Raw genomic sequence first — 17,175 nt, forward strand, 5'->3', positions numbered from 1 at the left:
TCACACTGTCTCAGATTGTACACGAGAAGATGGCGATGAAGACAGCGCTTGTGGCTGCTGGCCTCTTCCTGGGGTCTGCTAAAGCCATTACTGTCGAGTATGTCTTACTGGATACTACCGCAATAAAATTCTAATTGTAGTCAGGGGCATGCTTGCTGCACCTCGCAGAAGTACCGGCAGTCTCAGCCCCAAGGGAGTAAGTATTCACGCAGATGCTTAAAACCAACGCTAACGGGATAGGATCGTGCCTTGTTCTCAGAAACCAAGTTCAATTGGACGTCCGAGAAATCCAGCACTTCTTGGTACTTCATTGACACCGAGTCTGGCAACATCACAAAAGCACCTTTTGGAAGCGACGCCTCCGAAGTGGTATGGGTCGGCGATACGGAGGACAGCATCCTCTACCTCAACGCTACCAACGAGGAGATTCCTGGAGGAGTCACTCTGTATACTGCCGATCTCAGCGGTGACTCTTTTGAGCCAACACTGGTGGCATCATTGCATGCTCCTCTCTCCGGGCTGAAGGCTGTGAAGACCGACTCAGGAATCAACTTTGTCGGAAACTGCCTTGCCTACGAGAGCAATGGAACCGCGTACAACCCTGAGCTCGTAACTGCCCCGAAGAGTCTTGGTCAGTTGTACGACAGCAATTTCATAAGGCATTGGGATTACTACATCACTGCCGAACGCGTGGCTGTTTTCAGCGGAGTCCTCAATGGCGGAAACGGAACTTACAGCTATGGAGGCGAGCTCAAGAACTTGCTTTCTGGCATGAACTACAACGTCACACGCCCCGAGAGCCCGGTGCAGGGTTCTTCGAGCGACCCAGGCGACTATGACTTATCTCCGGATGGCAGCATGGTTGCCTTCCGCACCAAGTCTCCTGATCTTCCCAAGGCGAACTACACCGCGAGCTACATCTATGTTGTTCCGTTCGACGGATCTGAGGTCGCCGTGCCAGTCAATGGTCCTGGCACCACCGCTCCCGAGACCGCACAGGGTGCATCTGGCGCTCCTGTCTGGTCGCACGACGGCAGCAAACTGGCCTACACCCAACAGGATGGTATCGATTATGAGTCTGACAAGTACAAGCTCTACGTTGCTGAGATTGATGGCATGAACAGTGAAGTTCGCTCAGTCGCTGAAGACTGGGATTCCAGCCCCACCGGTCTACAATGGAGTCCAGATGATGTCGACCTTTGGGTTACGTCGGAGCTGTACGCTTCTGTCCGCCTCTGGCTTGTTCCCCAGGACGCGCCAGCTGACTTCACACCCGTCAACTTCACTGGCCCCGACACTGTTCTCTCCGACTTCGCCGTTCTCCCTGACGGCAGTGCTTTTGTATCCGCGGCCGCTTCCTGGACCAGCCGCATGTTCTACAAGCAATACCCTGGTCAAGACAAGCACGTTCTCTTCTCTGCCAATGAAGTCGATGCGGAGCTTGAGGGTCTCACGTCGGACTCCGTATCGAACTTTTGGGTTACCAACGATGATGGCGACGATATTCAGACTTTCGTCTTCTACCCTACCGACTTCGACCCGAGCAAGAAATACCCTCTCGCATTCATCATCCACGGCGGTCCGCAATCTACTCAAGGAGACAACTGGAGCGTGCGGTGGAACCTGAGACTTTGGGCTGATCAAGGTTTCGTTGTTACTGCCACACAATTCACTGGATCCCCGTCTTACAGCCAGGCCTTCACCGACAAGATCCAAGCAAACTGGGGTGGAACTCCCTACACCGATCTTGTCAAGGTTTTCGAGCACCTGCGTGACAACGTCGACTACGTCGACACTGACCGCGCCATCGCCGCCGGTGCGTCATTTGGCTGCTATATGACAAACTGGATCCAGGGCCATGACCTAGGTCGTGAGTTCAAAGCGCTTGTCTGTCACGACGGAAAGATCAACCAAGTCGGTTCCTACGCTACCGACGAACTCTGGTTCATCCAACGCGACAACAACGGTACTGTCTGGGATGACCGCGAGAACTACGAACTCTGGGACCCTCTTCCTCATTTTGTCAATGCTAGCACACCTCAGTTCATCGTCCACAACGATCTGGACTACCGTGTTGTGCAGGCTGAAGGACTGCAGACTTTCAATATTCTGCAGAGTTTGGGCGTGCCGTCGCGCTTTTTGCACTTCCCCGATGAGGGTCATTGGGTTACTAGTAGACAAAACAGTTTGCTGTGGCACAACTACATCTTCAACTGGATCAGGTACTACGTCGGGTTGGACGAAGAACTAACCATGGATGGTGTCATTACGCAGTAGATTAGCATCTAGAGCACGAATGACATTACTTGAATGCTGCGAGCGCAATTTGGAAACATGATTGTACTGCGAATAGTGAACAAATTACCATCTTGGTGCCAGGTCCATGAAGTTGAAGGGATGGTTCGGTCAAGCAGCTTTGCTAACGCCGAAACAGTTGCTGATATCTGATTGGCCTACTCCCGGTGTGGTGGTACAGAAGGACTTGAATGGCGTTGGAGAAGCGCATGCGTAGCGGAGATAACGGACGAGCTGGTTTTTGCTGTGCCTCAGCTTCTACCCGCCGGTGTCCTCTACGCACGCTAAACCGAGACCTCACCTGCCCTTACATTCAGATCTGGACCTTGCATCCATAACTCCGTAAGTTTGTGGTTTCTTATCACCGCGTCTCCGGAATCCTTTCGTACTTCATATCTTCGACGTGCAAACGTTTGTTTACCACCTTCTTAAAGAAAAGTACCATCTCATGTTGTTATTGGTGCCTGCCGCACTCACTAGCGTACATCCTTCATATTCAATTCCTCCGTAGACTTCATTCAATAACACACTTCTACTCAAACACTTCTCTCGAAACGAAATATCACTTTTCGGACGTTGCCCACATGTCTCAATTCGACATCATCGGCGAGCAGTACAAGAAACTGCCTGTTCTCATCAACAGCGCGAACGTTGGTGGAAAGACGTACATTGTGACGGGTGGTAACACCGGACTTGGGCTTGAGACAGCAAGACACCTAGTCAAAGCAAACGCAGCCCACGTCATCATTTCGAGTCGCAAGATTTCGGCAGGCGAGGCAGCGAAGGCAGACATCGAGCACACGACTGGGCGTAAGGATGTGATTAAGGTCTGGCAGCTTGACCTTATGTCGTTCGCGTCCGTGAAAGCATTTGCAGCCAAAGCCTCAGAACTAGAGCGAATCGATGCTCTTATCGAGAACGCCGGAGTTATGACGGACAAGTTTGTCCTCGCCGAAAGCCACGAGAGTTGTATGACAGTCAACGTTATCAGCCCGTTCTTGTTGGCCGCGCTATTGATGCCGAAATTACAGGAGACGGCACAAACGTTCAACACCACGCCGCGCATCGTCATGGTTGGTAGTGCACTGGCGTTCCAAGCAAATAAAGAGCTAGAGAAGGGTGGACCAGAGAACATTCTAGCGAACCTGAACGATGCTAAAGTCGCGGACCGGTGAGCTATTACCTCTTCCATCTGCTCCTCCGATGAAACAACTTCACAAAACCAAAGTTTGTATGGAATGACGGCTAACGCGTCTATAAAGCTATCCTTTGACGAAACTCGTGCAGCTATACGCCACCCGTCAATGGGCCTCTCTGTATCCTGTCGAGAAATCCAACGTGATCATGAACATGACTGCGCCTGGCGTATGTTCGACTGGTCTTGCCCACGATACAAGCGCCGCCACTCGTGCTTTGATCGGTACGATTCGGTTCTTTTTTGCGCGGACAGCCGAGGAAGGCAGCCGTACAACGGTTCATGGTGTCGTCGCTGGTAACGACTCCCACGGCCAATTTCTCTCCGGCTGCAAGATCAAAGAGTAAGCTACGTGTGTTGAGCTATATCTTGAACTCTACTGATAGAAGCGATAGTTGGTGGGTCCCCACCTGGGCCAAGAACGAACAAGGATTGCACACACAAAAGCAATTGTGGAAAGAGCTTACTGAGATCCTGGAGGCGACATCCCCTGGCGTGATTTCAAGCATCAAATCCGTTGGCACCTAGACAGTGCGTCCAAGTATAGTGGATCCGAGAGAGATTGAATAGTCGGTGGTCTCATAATAAGGTCTATCGTTGAGATAGGATTGGAGTAAGCTTACGATTCCGTTCGTTCCACTAGTAATTGATTGAAAATCAAATAATTGTTCGACCTTTGTAGGATTATAAATGCCGTGGTACGTCGCGATGTCAGTGGCACCAAAGAGCAAACTTAACCGTGTGCGTGTATCCGCATGCAGCTGGGGACCAAACATTGTTGGGAGGAAAGGATCGAGCAGCATATGTTTACAAGACGACCCTGAAACCGTTACAGCTCGTGGGTTCTTGCTATCAGAGAGATGAGTGACTAAGGTGATGTAAAGGGGTCATAGTTGAAGTTGAACGCCGTCAGGGAAGAGGTGGGAGGCGGTGCCCGAGGGATATGCCTTCGTATCCAACAGAATTGACAGAGGCGGGGAATAGTCAGCGTATTGGTGTTCGGTGGCTTGCTTCTAGGCGCATGTGTCGGGTGGCGCCGACTAGTGGTGTTCTTGAATAATGTGGAGGTTGTAGGGTGGCGATGGTGTCGTGAAAGTACGCGCAGGCATGCGGAGTCGCGGTGATATAGGATCGTGGTTGCGATTGTCATCGAGAGGAGACGCAAGGTGAGGATGGAATGGTGTGGAGAGAAGGTAACAGTTTAGTTCATAGTCACAATCCTGATCGAGATGCTGCGATGATTACAAAGTGAAATCTGAAGTAATTCTGGGCGAAATCAAGACGCCATGCTTCGACGCGGGCGCGTCAGGGCGTGTCTCGCATTTGAGTTCTGATGTTCCTCGCACGAGCCTGATCGCCTTGACCCGCATGGAGAGCCCCGCTTTCCAGACTCAGCTGCGTCCACGCCTGCAGAGTTTCGTACCTTCACTTTACTCGGCTCATCTTAATCACTCTAACTATCATTTAGTAGTTCTGTGTTGCTTAGGTAACGCGCAGCTGGGAGCGATTGCCGCTTGTAGTGTGCATTCCTTTGGGCAGCACATATCGATCTTTAGCCTCGTTTACTGCTCCTCAGCACCTCCCAACACCTTTCGTGCAAAATTGCGACGTTTTCGACACACTGATGAAGTTGTCAGAGAGCTGACGCTCTAACATCGGCTTTCGCAAACATGCGACATATCGTCGTACGCTAAGTCAACTTCCGAGGGCATGATGGCGACTTCACTGCCGTCAAGCGACCCTACTGCTTTCCAGCATGAGCCCTTGGATCATACACAACCATCGATCAGGCTCATTCGAATCAACAGTGGCCTTTCTGCAGAAGGCCATATTCGGTGTGAAATATCGCATACGACTACCAATGCCAGATACACTTGTTTATCCTATCGATGGGGCGATACGTCTACCTCCACATTGAAAGTCATTATGCTAAATGGAAAACCATTCATCGTACGTCAGAATCTGCACGACTTTCTACATGCGGTCTCCACAGAGCATCATATGTCGCACTTCACAAAGGAAAATTATTGGATCGATGCCTTGTGTATAAACCAATCCGACAATTCAGAGAGAAATCACCAGGTTGCTCAAATGGGCAAAATCTACGCCAACGCATGGCGCGTCCACATATGGCTCGGGAAGACGTCGGACGCTGGTCAGATAGCCGAAGTATTTGCAAAAGAATTCGCTCCCACCTACTACAATCCCGGCGCAGTTATTGATCTGCGGAAAAAGACCGAGCTTGTAACGAGATATGTTTTGCATAATGACTATTGGAACCGGGCTTGGGTCATACAAGAGATCATCCTAGCAAACAGCGTCATCATATCACTGGACGCCACAACACTTCCGCTGCGACATTTCTGCGAAAGAATGCATCAGATCCCTGTCTACATCTGGCAGACACCATTCGAACAGTTCGATACGCTTGGAAGTCATGATGGGCACGCAGTGCTGCGCGGCAAGAGTCTCCTCTTATTGTTGCACTGGTTCCGTGACAAACAATGTTCGATACCCCATGATCGCGTTTTCGCTCTACTAGGAATCTGTCATGAATCAGATAAGCTAGAAGTTGACTACGAGATGCGCTTGTCAGATCTGGCATTTCATGTTCTCAGACATCCAGACGAGCTGTGCATTTGCGTAGCAGCTTTGGTCGCAAGAAGTCTTGCACCCGCTCCCCATCAGAATGGTGCCAAACCGCAAACTACCACCCGGCGGTTGATGTTGTCATTCGCTGGAGATCATATTGAGAAAACTCCCTATGAAACGATGATTGATCTGAGTCTCCATTCCCATAGTACATCCGTACCGGACTGGATACTGAATGAAGCGATGGATTGTTTAGGTCTTTGTTCCGATACTGTATCCCTATCGTCCCGGAGACAATATGAATGCTTCCGAAAACTAGTAGAGGAGTTTGGAAAACTGTTCTGGCGAAGTTTACTTGGATCCTACATACGAAAGCGTCAAATGGGCCGAGTTCCGCTCGCTCATGCAGTGCGCGAGGTCCTGATGTCAGAGCCGAGTGGGCTACGTTGGAAGAGTGACCCTAGCAACAAGTCATACCATTGGTATGTAGACAGTGATGGATGGAGCGTTGGTATTTGTGACAAGGATCCCCAATTCTGTCGTGTGCGCATTGCCTTCGATCGGTTGCGAGATATATTTCCTGCAAACAATGTATGTATCTTTCCAAAAAGGAGCTTCCTGAATCTTGAGAAAGCTGGAAACCCCAGCAAGTTTCCCAAGCCACTCTCGGAGCCAGTACCTTCTAATCCCCCAGTCATGGAGGATATCGAACGTTTCGATAAAAGCAGCCTGTTTAAGATGGAATGGGAGAACTTCATCGACGAAGTCTGATCGCCTACGATAGAGATGGAGATCGATGTATATTATCAAGTAGAAAGCTATGTATAGAATGAAATGGCCTCCATAAGAAGGGTTTTATAGTACTGTGCATTTTGAGAGCTGTGCAGCTCAAAGTTTTGCCTTCTCCACCCTCGAAGCTGGATGCCTCTCGTCAATCCTCGGCAACTTATCGCTCCAAGTCCGCCCATTTCGCATGAAAACCCTCCTCCAATCCGTCGGATTTAACGGCGCCTGATCCCACCTCCTCCCTCTCTCCCTCTTCGCGTTGACCTTCGCCCTCTTCCCTTCCGCAATTCCACTAGCGGCCGCAACCTTCCTCCCCCTCTCCGCACCAAAGTTACTGGGAATTGCTTGACTAAACTCCTTTGCACTGACCTCCAATAGCGCTTCCGTATCGGCTTTAATACGGTCTGCAAGTAAGCAAAGAGACGATTCGGCGCAGTGCGAAGCAGCGCGGCGTTGCCAGTATTCGAGAAACCGGTAGCCGTGGCCGAGCATGCCGCACATGGCGCCTGCTGAATGCAGAAAATGGCCGTTGCCGAAGGAGTCGCCTGCTACGATGCCGTTTGTGGCGACGCGTGCGTCAGTACCAATGCGCTCGACGAGGCTGAAAGGTTTGGGGCCATATACCATGGCTACACGGCGGAGTTCGTCGGGTGAGATTTCGAGGACTAGAGAAGCTTGCGAGATGTAGTAGTCGTACAGCAAGAATTGATATGCTGCAAAGTACTCTGCGGAATCTTTACTAGTATCGGCGCTGACGAGGCCGCGTTCGACTGGACACAAAGATATGTGTTCAGGAACCTCGACAATGGTCCAAGCTACTCGCGGATCGCCTTCGTGGCCAACCGTGATCTGTCGTACCCAAGACTCGTTGCCATGTTGGTCGAACTCTGAAGCGATGCGGCGGCGTAATCGTCCGTCCACAAGAATGTTGAACTGTCCAGCAACGAAATCTGCCTGGGCTACTTTGGCGCCTTGACCGTCGCCGTGGTCAACGTGAACGTCATGTTGTTGGAAGCCTAGTTGCTCCGCTTCACGGCAGTTGATACCTGTTGCAATGCTAAAAAGCTCTGGTACACCAAGGTCGATGAAGTCACTTCCAGGTGTGCGGATACGTTGAAGGTCATTATGATATTGGACTTCAGTGACCTCTTCGATTCGGATCTGGACTCTGCCGCAAGGAAGGTGGACTAGACCGCTTCCATCCTGTACCACACGGTGTTTGGTAAAAAGACGACATCTGGGCGTCTTGCCGGCGTTAAGATCAATCTTCTCCAGTGCCTCGAGGTAGCGACGAAGAAGAAGTTGGATCGAGAACGCTGCGGCCTGAAAGGTTGAAGGGCCATCGAGGACCTCTCGCAAATCTGTCCTGATCTCGGTCGGACATGGATGTTCCGGAATATTTGGCGGAGGTACAGTGGTAACTGTGCGATGAGGTTTGCCATCTTTCCAACGGTCGTCGATGTATTCGATGTTGTGAATCTCACCAACCATGTGTAATTCCTTCTCGTATCCCTCAATGATGGCTCCTGGTATGATATCTCGAGACTTCGTCATTGGATGGTAGAAGAGATCTGCCAAGCTTAGTAGCGATCCATCTAGTCTTTTCGGTAGGTTGCCCAATCCGTATCGATCCAACATCATCTTGTCGATAAGCCCCAGCTGATGATACATGTCTTGACGGATGTTCCAGTGCACTCCCAGAAATGGATCACCGCGGAGGTCGACACCAACGGCGCGGCGGCCCATAGCTATTGTCCAGAGCATTGCCAGCATGTTTGTGCCTCCAAGGCCGATTGCGACGAAGTCGGCATCTTTGACTCCTGAAAGTGTGGTAGAGCGACTGCCGCCTGGAATCTTGACGTTCTGCGTCCGCTCTTGGGCCAGATACCTGGTCGTTGAGTAGATGTTGCTGTTGCTGGAAGTCATGAGGGCTACTATGTAACTTCGAATGGAGTCGAGGAACGGATTCAAGACGGGCACGGCGCTTCTTCAAAGAATGCGAAAGGCGACATACCCGCCGGCCCATCGGTTGCGGAACGGGGCGTTTAGATTGCAGAGGTGACTTACCGTTATCGTACGTCTACCCCGTCAGGACCCTGGAAGGCTGCCATGCTGAGTCTAGGTTCCCCACAGTCGCTAACTCAAGACGAACTACTTTCAGTCGCATCTACCCATCGACTTGGCCGCGTGGGGCGGAAGGTCGTAACATCATGATTATTGGCGCAACGATGTTTTAATCCCGACAAGCGTGAATCCTTCTATGCGTGATGCTGCAAAGTTATGTGGCTCCTTCGGTGCGATGGGTCTTCCATGATGCCCCAGATCAAGATGGTGCTGCCATTCTATTTCGAATCTGTGTAAGAGTAACTATTGCGACACGTTGTCGATACCAGCCTTCATGGACTAAGACCAAGTATCGCACCCAAAAACGGTAGCTAGATTGCTGTACCGCTACGAACGTGCTTTCCTATTACACCCAAGCGGTCGGATTGGTAGCAGGGTGCGAAGGGTAAGCGGGGTATCATAAGGTACGTGCCATCAACAGAGGAAGCATTTCCGGGGCGGTCTTATTTCTTTCCTCGGATGCGGGCTATGTAGCGCGACATGTTCACGGCCAACCCGCTCAAGATAGGCTCGAAGCAAGTGGGTACTCTGCTCAGGACCTGCGTGCCGTCTGGAGCGAAGCTTGAACACGAACGTACATGCGCAGTAAGCGGCATGCGCGGCAATCAATGCATCATGAATATGGCAAGCTTACGGAGGTCTAGGCCAACTGGTCGCGTCCCGTGTGGTGAGCATAAGCAGATGTTCGTAGATGCTATGATGGGAGTGGATTCAAGAACGATCGCTTTATGTGGCTGCAGCAAGGCGTAAGTGGACGAAGGAATGAGGCTCATCGGAGACAGCGAATAGTGGAAGATGTGCAAGGCTTGGCAATACACGCACGGAACGCGCCATTAGCCGGCGCTAATCTCCGACACCAAGCGCGACTCCAGACTGAAGTCAACCCTTTCGACCCAACATCTTCTTTCGCAGTTCGTCTCAAACAAGTGTTGTAATGCGTGACCGTGTACTCAGAACATCCTTCAAAACGTTTTGAACAACTGCAACTGCCATATTCGCGGCCGAGCGCGTTATGCCAATTCAGCACAATGACGCATATTTGTCCCCAGACGCGCCTGCCTATCGTCGTATAAACCGGCGATACCTCAACCATGCCACTAGGTACCATAACAGCTTGCAAGGTCGTGCATAGTTGTGATCACCGTAACCACGAACACCACCGTACTCCCATATCCGTCCTCGAATCGCCATGACCCATAGCTAGCCAGCCGCTTGCGATTCTCACAAGAACGAGGGAGCTTAGTACTCTGAAGGGGATTGGGAGAACGGATAGGAAGTGAGATGATCGGTACTTACGCCTGAATCTTCGTAAGCTGTCACGATTGACCTTAGCCTCCCGCACACACCCTTGGCGATATTCAAAAGGAACTATGGCCAAGATCAAGCTCACTTACTACCCAGTGCTATAGATTTCTAATACCTTCAATTCTCGAGGAATCGCGATCATATCTCCGAATCTGTGCAGCAGCACCACGTCCGCCGATCGACCTCAAGACTTACCTCGCCTTCGGAAACATACGACTCTATTAGCATCATTTCAACTCCTTCACAAGCCCGCCACTATCGTATCCATGTTGCGAACCGATAGACTCTTGCCGGGCACAGCTTTATCACCGAATAAACGTTCATGAGTAAGGCCATGCCTGACTCCTCGATATCACGATCGACAAGATGAAATCAATTCTCAGAACTTGTGATTCTTCCGAACACCTCATGGACCAGAACGTCTAGACACTGGATGCAGTTTTGCATCACCCGCAATGCACAGAACCACAATATACCGATATGGAGCAATGAGCATGACAGTTTCATACGCCGATTTGGCTGGGATTGCAACAGTCCGTCCCATTACTCGGGCCACGATTCGCGGATTATAACATTGTTATAAGACAAAGCTTCATCTTGTTCTACGAGCGCATGTGTACACGGCATCCATCTCCCGAAGCGACCACTAGTGTCAGGATCTGCTTTTCCTTTCCGACCGCGACAACAGGATCATCTTGCGGAACAGTCAAGAAAGGGAATTTTTGCACCAGTCTCGCCACAGTGTATCCTGCTTCTAAGAGAGCGAACTCTTGGCCTAGACATACTCTTGGCCCTCCATTGAAGGGTAGATACCCGTAACCCACATCGTGCAACAGCGTTCCATCTTCCCACCTCTCGGGGCGGAAATCGAGTGCGTCTTCTCCGTAAATGTCGGTGCGGCGATGCATAGCATATACGCAATAACCGACGGCCTCGCCCTTTCTTACCAATATTGGGGACTGACCATCCGGGCCTCCTCCAACAGGAAGCGTTGTTGTCTTGAGTGCTGCGCGAGAATTTACCGGCACCGATGGGTAGAGGCGAAGTACTTCTTTCAGAACCAGATCGAGGTATCTCATCTTCTTCAGATCCACTCGAGTTGGCTGAGACGCATCTTCTCCAAGGCCCACCACTTCATCGATCTCCTTACGTAGTCTTTCCAGAACCTGAGGATGTCGAGCCAGCAAGCGCAAAGTCCAGCTGAGGCAACATGCGGTCGTATCCCTGCCCGCCAGGAGAACGTTCAAGCACTGATCGCGGAGTTCTTTCTTGTCCCGGGTCTCCTGGATGAGCGCGTCAATGAACACGTAACTCTTCTTATCCTCGTCTTCTGTCTTCTCAGGCTCTGACTTATCCGCATTATCCAGTGCGTCCTGGATTGCGTCGTCGACGAAGCGATGCGAAGTCTTGCAAGCCCGCCAGAACTCGGGAGTATTGGCTAGCCAGTACAAGTCTCCCAAACGGCCACGATGTGATAAGTAGTCCTGGCCTAGGTTGAAAGCTGCCGCAAATTCTGATTCCTTGCCAGCGATATCGCTGCTTTGCAAAGAGCTTAGTGTCTTACCAAAGAGAAGGAATGTAGTCGTATCGAAAGTCAAACGGAAGAATAGCGGCTGCAGATCCACGACGCTGTTGGGAGAAATTTGATCCGTGAGGCTCTCCACCGATTTCTTCATCTCCTCAAAATTCTGATAGCGGTTGGACGTAAATTGAGGCCGTAGAAGTGCCCGCGAATGCCTCCACGCTGCACCATCTTGGGTAAAAATGCCACTTCCCATCAATGGAGCGAAATGCTTGGGTCGAAGCCCAAGGCTGAAGTCTACCGTAAGTGTCAGTAGATGTCGGCATGCGAGGGGGAAATGGACTACGAACCCTCAAACTGTGCAGAAAGGACCTCCTCAATGTTGCGCGGTTCTACTGTATTGATGCCACGAGCTCCAACTGTGACTCGTCAGTGCCAAAGGCTCCATCCTTCACCTAGACACCTACGCAATTGTTGCTCATGAGTAGGGCCACTGGATTCCACTACGTCCAAGAAGAACTGAAGTATAGTCTGCGCTCTTGCGTGTTGCCCAACCCTGAGAAGCAGATCCAGGCCTTCCGGCCACTTCGCTGCCCATCTCCGTGGTGCTTTGCATCCCATTTGCGCTGCATATTGGTCTTCCTCCTACCACATATCAGCGACAGTACGACGAAATGACTCGGACGCGCGTACTCTACGCTCAACCTGGCGTTTCCAGATCTTGTAGCCTACAAGGCTAAGGACGACTAGAAGTAAGGCTATACTTTTGGACGCTGTTCTGCCTCCAACATCGATGTATGATCTGTCCATGGCTGCAAATCCGTCGCCCGCTCAACGATAGCGATGTGTACAGTTGCTTTGCAACAGAGCGCGGTTGGCGTGAGAACGTCGACACGAGGCTTCTGCTATTGTAACTCCGCCCCCAAATTGAAGGGGATAACAGTCTCAGCCCAGTTGTACCGCATTAGTTCACCTTCCCTATCAGCGCATGAGACTGATCAAATGTGGCAGATTGGGGGCCGTCACATGCGGGCGCTAAGCCTCGTAGCGCACCAATGACATGACGCTAGTCAAGCCATCGGTTGCGCCTTCGGTTACGGTTGGCTCGCAACGCGTCTTATGTCCGCTCTGCCTTGTGCAATGTCACATCCGCACCCTCTTACAGTTTGCCTGATGCCTCCCTCGACAGCTATCGGCCGAGCGCGTCGTCATCCAAGAAGATGGAGGCTCTTCTCCGCATGCATGTTTGCGACTCCAGCCGCTTTTTTGCCCTTTTGTCAGCGAAAGAGAACCCCTGTTGCAGCCGACTGAGGTCATCGAGAAAGGCTATTACGTTCTGTGTTATACGACGGCTTCTCTGTTCAGTGCGACATTCTCGATCTGCTTTCTGACAATATCGCGTTCTATTGCGTGTCTCAACTATCTCCACAGCCTTCGCACGAGCAATCCCGCCTACCCTTGTCGCATGGCGACTGGTCTTGAGATAACCTTGAATCATGGCTGATCCTGTTTCGCTGGTGGCTGCGGGTGTAGGAATTGCTGATGTTGCATTTCGACTTGTCAAGTATCTCAAAGATATCAAAGCAGCAGCTAAGACCATTGACGAGGGCATCGAAGGCTTAATCAATGAGGTCGAAGGTCTACAAAAGGTGCACGGTCACCTCGAGAAGGAGTATCTTAAGAGTGTCACCAACGTTGAGATGGGAGATGACGAAAGGAGCCTTTGGACCAGCACTGGACAGACTCTCAAAAATGGACAGAAGCTTACCGAGAAACTCGAGGCTTCGGTGAAGTCCATATACGGCGATCACAGGCTGGCGACTGGCAGGTTCGATAGCTTGGACAAGTCGCGGAGGAAGAAAAGCAAAGACAGCATGATTTCTGGACTTAGAGACCAGATCAACACATACCAGGGAGCCTTGCAAATGCTGCTCGGCTTTATTTCCATGCAAGTTGATCTGCTAATCGAGAAGCTACCACTGACTCATATGCAGGCAGTCTGCTCGTCAAAACCATGAGGATCAAAATGCTCAGTTGGAGCAGTTGGTTGCCGATCTTCAAGACCTGAAGAATCGAATGGAGCAAGCGCAGCACTCATCGCTACCTCCATACGAGACCGTAGTCAACACGACGGCGTATCGCGACTTCAACATAGAATCGGTGTCAGTTGTGAACCAGCTCGGTATTGCAATCAATAACATTGCGCACAATCCAACATCCGATGCCTCGATGACGAACGAACATTTTGATATTCCCAAGCCCGTTGATCCATTCTATACTGGTCGTGAGGACTATGCAGAACGCTTGCGAAGCTGGTTCTTACCGGCTCCTTCTCAGAAGCAACGGGGTGAAAATATCACAAAGGCAGAACAAAAGCGCTTCGTTGTATACGGGCTTGGAGGCGCAGGAAAGACGCAGTTCTGCTCCAAGTTTGCTCAAGATAACCGACAATAGTCAGTTGTTATATGGCACCAAGTTTATATACTGCTGCTGACAGGTTACCTCTAGCTTCTGGGGCGTCTTTTGGGTAGACGGCAGTAGCCCATCGCGGTTGAAACAGACCTTCTCCCAGAATGTATCAAAGATCGGAAAAGTGGACCTTAACGAGAACGCCGCGCTTCATTGGTTATCTAACCTCAGTTTTCCTTGGCTTCTTATCATCGACAACGCCGACGACCCCGACCTCAAGCTTGCCAACTATTTTCCACGAGGGAACCGAGGTCACGTTCTTGTCACAACCCGCGATCCTGGAAAAAAGGCTTACGGTACAGCTGGTGAAAAATATTTCGAGTTCCAAGGACTCAGTACGAGCGATGCAAGCAGTCTACTTCTGAAAGCAGCCGGCCAGTCAGAACCATGGGACACGGTCGTATCCAGCATCGCTTTATCCATTGCCAAAGCGCTTGGTTATCTTGCATTGGCTATCACGCATGCAGGTCGGGCTATCCGTGAAGAGTATTGCAGGCTTAGCGAATATCTACACTACTACGAGCGCCAATGGGAACGAACAAGGCAAAACAGACTTCCAGTGAAAGACAAAGACGCCGCTGACGAGCTGAGCGTCTTCTCGACGTTTGAACTGAATCGAGAGGCTATCGAGAAGCGAGGAACTAGAGCATCTCGGGACGCACTCCAGTTGCTTGACACATTCGCATTTCTCCACAACCAGGACATTCGATACGACCTACTGAAGCGAGCTGTCGAGAATGCCCAGGTCGAACACCAGAAGGAAGTTGAAGATAAGATCAATGAACGCCAGTCTAAGGATGCTAAGCCCACACGCGACTGGTCAACGTGGTGCAAAGAAACTGCTTTCCTGGTTCTTGCATATCTCTACCAGAACCGTAGTCCACCCGTCCTTCCACGTGTAGGTCATCCCATCATTCGTTCCTCTAAGATTTATTCTAACCCATCACAGATCATCCGAGATGGGCGACATACGAGGGATTTTGATGAAGATCGGCTGCGCATAGCTTTACGGCAGCTGATCCAGTTCTCACTTATAATCAAAAGCCAAAATGCTGACAGCTACTCTATGCACCCCCTTGTGCACAAGTGGGCCCGCGAGCGACCTGGCATGAGTGTTGCAGCGCAAGCAGTCTGGTCTGAAGCCGCAGCCATGCTACTATCACATTGTATTCTCATTCCGCCGCTTGGCAATACAGAAGAAGAGGAGGACGTTCGGAAATATATCCTGCCTCATGTCGATCATGTACGCCAATGTCAGCAATCTATAGAACAACGCATGAGAGACAAGCGCATGGCAAGAATGAATCCATTGCCAGTTTTTGAGGGTGGCTTCGATAGGGATAAGGCTATTACATATGCCAAGTTCAGCCTGGTGTACATGCAAAATGGACGGTGGGATGAGGCCAAGCGACTGCAAACTGCAGTCAAAGATTTCACGACTCAGATCCTGGGCCTGAAGCACCCTGTTACCCGTCGCGTTACCCATCTACTGGCCACGACCCTGTACAATCTCGGACAAAGTGAGGACTCGGCTAAGCTAGAAAAAGACGTTCTAGACGCATGTGCGCTATATCTGGGTACCGACCACCGAGAGACACTGGTTGCCAAATTCAATCTTGGAAAATCGGTTTTCTTACAAGGCAAATTTAGCCAGGCGAAGCTTCTTCAAGAAGAGGCGGTCGAGGGTCTGACTAGGCTGATTGGTCTCGACCAAGAAGACACCCTCGATGCGATTGACTGGCTTGGCCAGACCCTGCTCATGTTCTTCACCGAAGAGCATGTGAATCGAGCCCGTCAACTCTTTATCACAGCATCGGAAGGCATGAAGAAGGTGCACGGCGATGAACACACACGCACCCTCGAGGCGCGTGAGCACCTTTGTAGTTCTGCCACCAAGACGGGAAACAAGCAACACCTGGACGAAGCGCATGATATGATGATCAAGATTCTGGAAACTCGGAAGGAAAAACTTGGCAAGGAGCACGCATACACATTACTCGCGATGGTGAACCTCGCTCTTGTAAAATGCAAGATGGGCATGATTCATGAAGCTGAAGCACTCATCCAACATGGCCTACCTATCGCTGCACGCAATCTAGGCGAAGGTCACATAGCTTATCTCTGGGGTCGTTATCATCTTGGCCGAATTTGGGTGCTTCAAGAAAGATGGGCCGAGGCAGAGACATACCTGGTTGATGTTACTGAGCGACAGCGTTACACATTGCAAGGAAGAGGCGAGTTTCATCCTGATAGGATCGGCGGCCTGATAGAGCTAGCCACAGCCTACAACGCGCTCGGGAAAGTTGAAAGATGCGAGAGAGTGACAGAAGAAGCTTTGGCTGCGCTAGCAAAGATATCTACGACTGAGCATCCGGAGGCAAAAAAGTTGAAGGAGAACAGAGACATGTGGAGGCAACGGAGAAAAGATAGCATGGCAGTTCCACCGCGGATCGACAAACCACAAGGCATTGAGCAGCGCATCCAGATTGGACATATCCACCGGTCGTCGACATTGTAGTTATACAACTTCAGAACGATGACACACTGCAGATGTTTGAATCAACGATTACATGTCTAGATGCCTGAGTTCGAGAGGACGAAGCATCGAGGGGATTGGCAACGTTGCTGCCATTCACGATGTCTGAATGGGTGGTACCTAGCCGCCTTTACGACTTTCCAGACTCCATTTCCGCCTTCTGCCTCGCCTGTTCATGATCAAGACGCTGTTCCGAGTTGATCGACGAACAGTAAACTACTGCTTGGTGCGCATTGAAGCACATCGTGTCGTAGCCTGGATTGTCGGAAGATGTAAACGTGTTACCGGCTGCGAATCGAGAAGAGCTTTGATGCTGTATGCGCAAGTCTTGTCAGATCTTTCTTTAACAAG

The 17,175-nt window shown here is 50.8% G+C and overlaps 5 protein-coding genes across 5 annotated transcripts; 3 read left to right on the forward strand and 2 right to left on the reverse strand.

Annotated features, from left to right (window-relative positions):
• Window positions 1-29: 29 nt before the first annotated feature.
• Window positions 30-2,277, forward strand: J4E82_009506 (uncharacterized protein; the record flags this gene model as incomplete). Its single annotated transcript, XM_051735730.1, has 3 exons — window positions 30-97; window positions 145-196; window positions 241-2,277. The coding sequence occupies 3 exons, from the start codon at window positions 30-32 to the stop codon at window positions 2,275-2,277; spliced, it is 2,157 nt and encodes a 718-aa protein (XP_051584531.1).
• A 602-nt stretch (window positions 2,278-2,879) lies between these two features.
• J4E82_009507 (uncharacterized protein) lies at window positions 2,880-4,018 on the forward strand (the record flags this gene model as incomplete). Its single annotated transcript, XM_051735731.1, has 3 exons — window positions 2,880-3,466; window positions 3,558-3,833; window positions 3,886-4,018. 3 exons carry the CDS (start codon window positions 2,880-2,882, stop codon window positions 4,016-4,018), a joined length of 996 nt encoding a protein of 331 aa, XP_051584532.1.
• Window positions 4,019-6,970: 2,952 nt separating this feature from the next.
• On the reverse strand, window positions 6,971-8,794 carry J4E82_009508 (uncharacterized protein; the record flags this gene model as incomplete). The annotated part of the gene is made up of 1 exon (XM_051735732.1): window positions 6,971-8,794. The coding sequence occupies one exon, from the start codon at window positions 8,792-8,794 to the stop codon at window positions 6,971-6,973; it is 1,824 nt and encodes a 607-aa protein (XP_051584533.1).
• Window positions 8,795-10,899: 2,105 nt separating this feature from the next.
• J4E82_009509 (uncharacterized protein) lies at window positions 10,900-12,075 on the reverse strand (the record flags this gene model as incomplete). Its single annotated transcript, XM_051735733.1, has 2 exons — window positions 10,900-12,041; window positions 12,069-12,075. 2 exons carry the CDS (start codon window positions 12,073-12,075, stop codon window positions 10,900-10,902), a joined length of 1,149 nt encoding a protein of 382 aa, XP_051584534.1.
• Window positions 12,076-13,315: 1,240 nt separating this feature from the next.
• J4E82_009510 (uncharacterized protein) lies at window positions 13,316-16,806 on the forward strand (the record flags this gene model as incomplete). Its single annotated transcript, XM_051735734.1, has 4 exons — window positions 13,316-13,771; window positions 13,818-14,272; window positions 14,328-15,186; window positions 15,238-16,806. The coding sequence occupies 4 exons, from the start codon at window positions 13,316-13,318 to the stop codon at window positions 16,804-16,806; spliced, it is 3,339 nt and encodes a 1,112-aa protein (XP_051584535.1).
• Window positions 16,807-17,175: the final 369 nt, after the last annotated feature.

Source organism: Alternaria postmessia (genome assembly GCF_024291825.1).
Source record: "Alternaria postmessia strain BMP 2775 chromosome Unknown scaffold_92, whole genome shotgun sequence".
NCBI classification, from domain to species: Eukaryota; Fungi; Ascomycota; class Dothideomycetes; order Pleosporales; family Pleosporaceae; genus Alternaria; species Alternaria postmessia.